General features: G+C 38.4%; 1 protein-coding gene and 1 pseudogene across 1 annotated transcript; both read left to right on the top strand.

Moving 5' to 3' along the window:
• Positions 1–1,153: 1,153 nt before the first annotated feature.
• LOC105128213 (bifunctional purine biosynthesis protein purH-like) lies at positions 1,154–4,009 on the top strand (annotated as a pseudogene).
• A 971-nt stretch (positions 4,010–4,980) lies between these two features.
• Positions 4,981–6,248, top strand: LOC105124681 (putative fasciclin-like arabinogalactan protein 20). Its single transcript, XM_011024788.1, has one exon. The coding sequence runs from the start codon at positions 5,047–5,049 to the stop codon at positions 6,091–6,093; it is 1,047 nt and encodes a 348-aa protein (XP_011023090.1). The 5' UTR covers positions 4,981–5,046; the 3' UTR covers positions 6,094–6,248.
• The last annotated feature ends 817 nt before the right edge of the window (positions 6,249–7,065 follow it).

Raw genomic sequence — 7,065 nt, 5'->3', positions numbered from 1 at the left:
ATTTAATTTTTTTTATAAAATACAGAAAAGGTAGTTCTTTTCCATGCTGCTTCTTCGGTTGCAGGATAGAAAAGAAAAGATTAATTGTCTTGCAGCTAGCAGTAAGGACTCTTTGCTGATACATCTTCACGGGTGGTAAAAAATATGAATATTTACACTCTATTTACTGAATTATACACACACGTGTGTGCGCACGCTAAAAATCAACTATTTATACCCTCCATTAGAGTAACTATAAAATAAAACCCATCAAGTCGATATCTATAAAGTTGAGATTAAATTGTCAAGCAACGCAAACTTAAAGCCTCCACTCCAAACAAATTCATGGTCCATTTAAATAGCCCAAAGCTATGGGCCGAGGGAATCAATCTATACAGCGATCTAATCTTGCTGAAAAAGCAGCTTTGAACTTGGGGAAGGAGTCCGAATGAGTCCGCTTGACGTGGATTTCCTTTGCTTGTTTAATATAATCCAACCTTCCACCGGAAAACCCAACATATATTATCGGTTGGGGGGGAGTGTAATCCGTGGCAGCGAGCAAGTTTCCAGCTTCTTTTAACTTCCCCGCGAAACAAATCAAGGCATAGACGTAGATTGGCTAGGTTGGATTGAGCATCAACACCGATGGAAAAATCCCTCTTCTTCTCCATGTTGAAAGTTTTCAAGTGATTTTTTTTAAAAAGGATGTATCATCTGAAGGAAGAAATAAAAAATGTATCGAATTTAACGTGCTGAGTCTGTTTTTATCAATGTCTCTCCAGTTTTATCTTGGGCCAAATCCTCCAGTATTGCACTAGCATTAGCGGAGGAAGGAAGAATGGAAATCTGGCTGAACAGAGTGAAGACAACGAGATGTTTTGTTTAATTTTGGAGACTTGTTGGGGTGACATTCAGCATATACAAAAATATATGCAAAATTAATTTACTCCCCTGCATCCTGTCAAAGTATAATGCTTTGAAATAGCTGCCAACAGCATGCTATTTTCAAAACCAGCAAATTGCTCTCCTCCTTTTTAAGTTTCAATACCAAGTGTGCCCAAAGTATTCTATCATGGTGTGCAAATCACTGTATGCATGCATGGAGGGAAATTTCTATTTCACATTTCACTATTTTGCAGTCCAACCAACCAATTCTTTCTGAACAGAATCATAAATCGTTGTTGATTCACAAGACTACCCTGCACTTATAGAATCTCTTGAAGGAGATCAGGATGATCAACAGTTCCGGAGAAAGCTTGCTTGTAAGGGATTTTCAACATTGTGCTTCCAATGATTCTGCAGTTTCAGAGTGGCTGTGGAAACAAACTGTGGGGGGTATTCTTTTGATTTTACTGTTTAATCATGGACTTTTAACCCACAGTTTACAATTAATGGCGCCAATAAACATTTGCAGTTATGCAGTTTTAATAATATATTCTGGTTCAAAAGATTCCTCCCAATTACTAAATAATTTGGTAAAAACAGAAAGGACAACTTGGAATTACGATGGATGGTTTTGCAAGTATTAAAAAAATTAGGAACTGAATTATTTTTATGAAAATTCAATGTTGTGTTTTCCTGGTCCGTGATTGGGTAGATAAATTGACAAGGCTGTTCTTAGACATTTGAAGATAAACTCCCTCCCACCTTTACAGTGCTTCTTGAGCTTAACAGTTCTCTTCTTTATGGTGAAAATCCTCATCAAAATGCTGGTGGTATTGCAACTGCTATTCAACATCATGGGAAGCTGAGGCAATCTACAAGACTGAAACTATTGCATCCACCTTTATTATCATCAAGAACTGAAATTCAAATTTTGTTCTACATCTTGTTCTCCATTTCATATTTTTTCTATGACTATTGACCCCTCGATTGAATGACCCAGAAACTTACTAAAATAGGCACTAGCTTTGTGAACTGGATATTGCCTGCTTTCAGTATTGTTGCATTTGCATGCCTGATGTAGATTTCAAACTTAATTTTGTAGTGAAAATGTATAACACACTTGTGGTATTAGGATTCCTGGGAACAAGATTACATTGAGTGTCGTCATTGCTGCTGGTAATGTGGGTGGGAGGATCAGTGGGAGCAAAAAGTTCCGAAGGGAAGCCCCTTGAAAATTCAGCACTTATAATCAGCAACCCCTGCTTCTAAAGATTATACTGTCCACTTCATTTAGTAACGCCTGGTTAGAAAAACTAGACTGGCTCCTCTACTTACCTTTATACTGAATTTGTCTAGCTTAAAAAGTTATCTATAGTTTGTTCATCTTTTCTTCCCATTAAGATTTTTGTGCCTGTGTTGGCACATTTACATATATGTTCAGCTGCCCTGTGGGTGAAGTTCTTCGATATTCTTAAACTTCCAGATCTTTAGCTTACCCCTCTTATTGTACTGTACTTGTTCAAGAAATAGTCATGGAAATCTTGTCAAAAACATATGACGTATCAGTGTTCACAAGTTACATTCCTTGTACCTTGTTTTTATCACTGGTTTGTCAGTTTTTTTATTTTTTGTATTTCACCACCGAATCACCCACGTGAGTAGGCCTAACGTAACAAGTTGACATAGCTTATGAAGTTCCTGACAAACCATAGAAGTTGATGCAGCTTGGGACTGCGTGTCAGAGTTTCAGAACCCTACATGTTTAATTGTAAAGCATACAAATCCCTGCGGGGTAGCTTCTCGCCATGATATCCTCGAAGCTTATAGGTTGGCTGTCAAAGCAGATCCAGTGAGTGCATTTGGTGGCATCGTAGCCTTTAATATAGAAGTTGATGAGGTGAGTTGTGGTTTATGGGTTTCAAATCGAACATTGAGAACCATCTGGTCGTTAATATTGATTTTCACCAGCATCTGGTCGTTAATCCAATTGTAGTTTCTTTAATGTTTTGGTTGGTGGACTGCTTACCAATGAAAATTAGGTATATGAATGGGCTATAAGTGCCTCTTCACAGTCGCGAGGTAGAATTTGTCTAGTTATACGTATACGATACAGACTTGAGAACCATAGCAAGGATTTCTACCTTGTGTTGTCTGGATTTTTATTATTTATGTGCTTAAAGGCTCTTGCTAAGGAAATCAGGGAGTTCAGAAGCCCGACAGATGGTGAAACCCGGATGTCTTATGAGATTGTTGTTGCTCCCAAGTATACAAAGAAGGGACTCGAGATCCTCCGTGGCAAATCAAAGACATTGAGGATCCTGGAGGCAAAAAGTAACGAGAAAGGAAAACTTTCACTGAGACAAGTTGGTGGTGGATGGTTAGCTCAGGATTCAGATGACCTTACCCCCCAAGACATCCAATTTAAGGTCATGTCTGACAAGGGTCCAATAGGAAGTGAGCTTCGTGATGCAGAGTTTGCATGGCTCTGCGTGAAGCATGTAAAGAGCAATGCTATTGTAATTGCAAGGGTTTGTACTTTGATGAATCTTAGATTTGAGAATTCTTTGTGAATTGACCGCGAACACATTCCAAAGAATTCTCACCCTTATCATTGTTTGGGCAGAATAATTGTATGCTAGGCATGGGAAGTGGGCAGCCGAACCGTCTAGAAAGTTTGAGAATAGCCTTGAGGAAAGCAGGGGATGAGGTCAAGCGAGCTGCTTTGGCCAGCGATGCATTCTTTCCACTTGGTATTTACTTCTAATAATAAAGTTATTGCAATTAAGGGTACTGTTGAAAAATGCTGATCTTGGGTACAGAATATAAACTGGCTAATGCATATTAGCACAGATGAAATGCTTACTTCGAGCTTTTTGTTTGATGAATTTTGTATCCCATTCACTAGCAAAACAAGAGCAGTGCTGGTGTACATATGCACTAATAACATGCATGTTCGGTTAACAGCTTGGAACGATGCAGTGGAAGAGGCATGTGAAGCTGGTGTTGGTGTTATCGCAGAGCCTGGTGGGAGGAGCATCAGGGATAAGGATGCCATAGACTGCTGCAACAAGCATGGGGTTTCGCTGTTTTTCACCAATGTCCTCTAGGCACTGATCAGTTACTTCCAGCATCTCGTGTTTTTTGGTCAACGCCATGTTTCAAGCCCAGAACTAAAGGTTCAATGGTTTAGCTTACTCTTGTTGTTGAGTGTTCTTGTAGTTTGTCCTTTGTCGGCAGAATGTATATGTATTTTAGAGATGCAACAAATTTATAAAAATACTTCATATCACTTTTATGCACTAGGAAGCCTGCAACTATTTTTAATTTTTAAACTGGGGAAAGATTTTTAGTTTCCTTTTCTATTCGAGGTCCTATGGGCTGCCAGTCAAGCAGGACATGGGCTTCTACAACTCGGCCTGCCTGATAATAAGTTGATTTAAGAATAAAATCTAGAATATTGGACTGCTAATGCACTCAGTATTGGTTAATAAAGTATATGAAAATGATAAAAAAAAAGTCTTATAATTGAAAATTTAATATTAGTTATTGAGGGTTTCTTGATAAAAATAATTCTCAAGTAATCTAAATAATTAAAATAAATGAAAAAGGTGGATTATATATATATATATATATATATATATATATAACCAAAAAAAAAATGAAGGATACTTATGACAATCCAAGAAAATATCATGAAATATTTCTCAAACAAGTATAAGAATAAAAATGAAAGAACAAAACAGTTGTCATTTAAAATGTTATATCTAATAATGTATAATAAAATCAAGCTACATAATTATTCTATCTTTATTTGGAGAATATAATATGATTATTTTCTGTTATTTTTTTAACGATAAAAAAGCTTAATTCATGCCCCCAAAAAAAAAAGGAAAAAGAAAAAAAAGGCTTAATACGGCTTCCGTCAAAATTGCCCCTGCCTAATCCGCCAGCTGTATTTATAACTGACTTTTGATTCCACCCCCCCAATAACAAGCCCTGCTCTTCCACGTGTAAAACTTTTTCCCCGCCAAGGACCCCTTCCCTTCAAAGCTAACCACAGCCCTCCCTCAAACAGAGACAAGCTATTTCTCCCCCCCCCCCCCCCCCCCTCTTCTCACTACAAAACTAGAATCCAAGAACCCTGAAAAAGAGAGAAAGAAAGAAAGAACTCCAAGGTCTTCAATGGCTACCCAATTTCTCATGTCCATCATTCTCCTTTCTCTCCTCATTTCTTTCTCTTCTTCTCTCCCTATATACAGCATACTTGATGCCACCCAAATCCTCTCAAATTCAGGCTATGTAGCCATGGCTCTCATTCTTGAATTTGGCTCTCAAACTGATCTAATCCCACCATCTCAATCTCTCACCATCTTCTCTCCCTCTGATACTGCATTTTCTCTTTCAGGCCAGCCCTCTCTTGATCTCCTTCATTTCCACTTCACCCCTCGGTCTTTCTCTCTAAGCTCCCTCAAATCCCTCCCTCCTGGATACCAAATCCCCACTCTTTTCTCCAATCACTCCCTCGTCATCAGTTCTAATGCTGATAGTCAAACCTCGGTAAACGGTGTCAAGATTAACGGGCCGGCTTTATATGATGATGGGTTTCTAGTAATCTTTGGTGTGGACAATTTTCTTGGTCCGGATTTTACGGTTTCTGGGTCCATTAATGGGAGTACTGGTGGAATTCGTGGATGCTATGTTACATCTGGTGAAGATGATTACTCATTTGAGGAGGCTAGTGGGGTTTTGAAATCAAGAGGGTATTCTGTTATGGCCTCGTTTCTTGATTTGCAATTGGCGAAGTTTAAGGACCATACCAGGTTAACAATCTTGGCTCCTGTTGATGAAATTATGAAAGGTTTTATGGGTGATTTTAGTGATTGCCGTTCAATCTTTCTTAGGCATGTCGTGCCTTGCAAGATTTCGTGGAGGGATTTGGTTAGTCTTGATGATGGGGTGGTGTTACCTACCTATTTGAGGGGGTTTAAAATAAATGTAACTGTATCTAGTACTTTCTTGATGTTCAATGGAGTTCAGGTCATTGTTCCTGAAATTTATAGCAATAGTTGGCTTGCTGTTCATGGTCTTGAGGGGAGTTTAGTGATGCAAGAACCGACTGCAACTGCAAGCAACGCTGAAAAGATTGTAGTGGATTTTAAGGCCATAAAGATCTTGATAGCCCTTTCTTTTCTGCTTCTGTGTACCTCTCTGCTGAACTCTATTTTGTAAGTGCATTCATTCACTGCCACTTTCGTGTCCCTTCTTGTAAAAAGGTTTGTGTTCAAGTTGTTAGTGTTGTAATTGGATTCCATTTTCTTATTGACTTGATGTGAAACAATAAAACTACGCCGTGATATTGTGAAATGATGATTTTTGAAATGAAATTCTAATTCTTTTTAGTTTTCCACACTTATGAGCTGATGGATGCAATGATATTGACTCATACATGATTCAGTTGATCTAGGATATGATCTGAGCTTATTGGAATGCTTGTATGGACATCTAACTTTCTCAGTTGACGTGAGATTATTGATATACTAGTTTGAGCCAGTTTAAGTGTGGAGGATCTATTTTAAGAATCAAACTTTATTTTAAGAAAAAAGAAAGTGGCATAGCTGTGAATTGCTATTGAAGGTTATCATTTTTCATGCCGTTAGAGCTCTTGAAAATGAACTATCGTCTAAGCTAAAGGCAAACTAATTGGGTTGATGGTCCTCCCGGGCGATTGCAAGGCTTTCTTTAACTTGTGTTGAAAATGGTTCAATAACTGAAGACTGAACTCAGACCTGTAGATAAGTCAATTTGCCTGGCTGTGTCAGAAGTTTTTGTATGAGATACATGATTTCTAATCTGTAGGCCGAAGTCATCGCCCGGATTCTTTAGTCGGCTACAACCAATTGAAAAGGGATCGGTTGACGGCATTGAGTAGGAATATTTGAAACAGTGATTGCTTTATTCTGCCCTGCGAACATGATAATGATAGCAGCACGGGATCTCAATCGGAAGACAATTACTGTTCTCCTCTTAATCAGCTTCAACTGAACTGACCCTTGTTGCTGAAGTTACAGTACGACTCGCTCTTAATTTCCAAAACGTGTGATTGCACCATCAAGAATGGCACCAAAAGATGCAAAGTCTGATTCTTGCATTATCATTATTGATGATTGCGGCCTCGATTAAAGAGTTTAACACTCCATTATT

The sequence above is a fragment of the Populus euphratica genome, unplaced genomic scaffold (assembly GCF_000495115.2).
Source record: "Populus euphratica unplaced genomic scaffold, PopEup_1.0 scaffold1.1, whole genome shotgun sequence".
Classification (NCBI taxonomy): Eukaryota; Viridiplantae; Streptophyta; class Magnoliopsida; order Malpighiales; family Salicaceae; genus Populus; species Populus euphratica.
The sequence above is the reverse complement of the archived record's forward strand: the minus strand, read 5'-3'. Positions and strand labels throughout refer to the sequence as shown.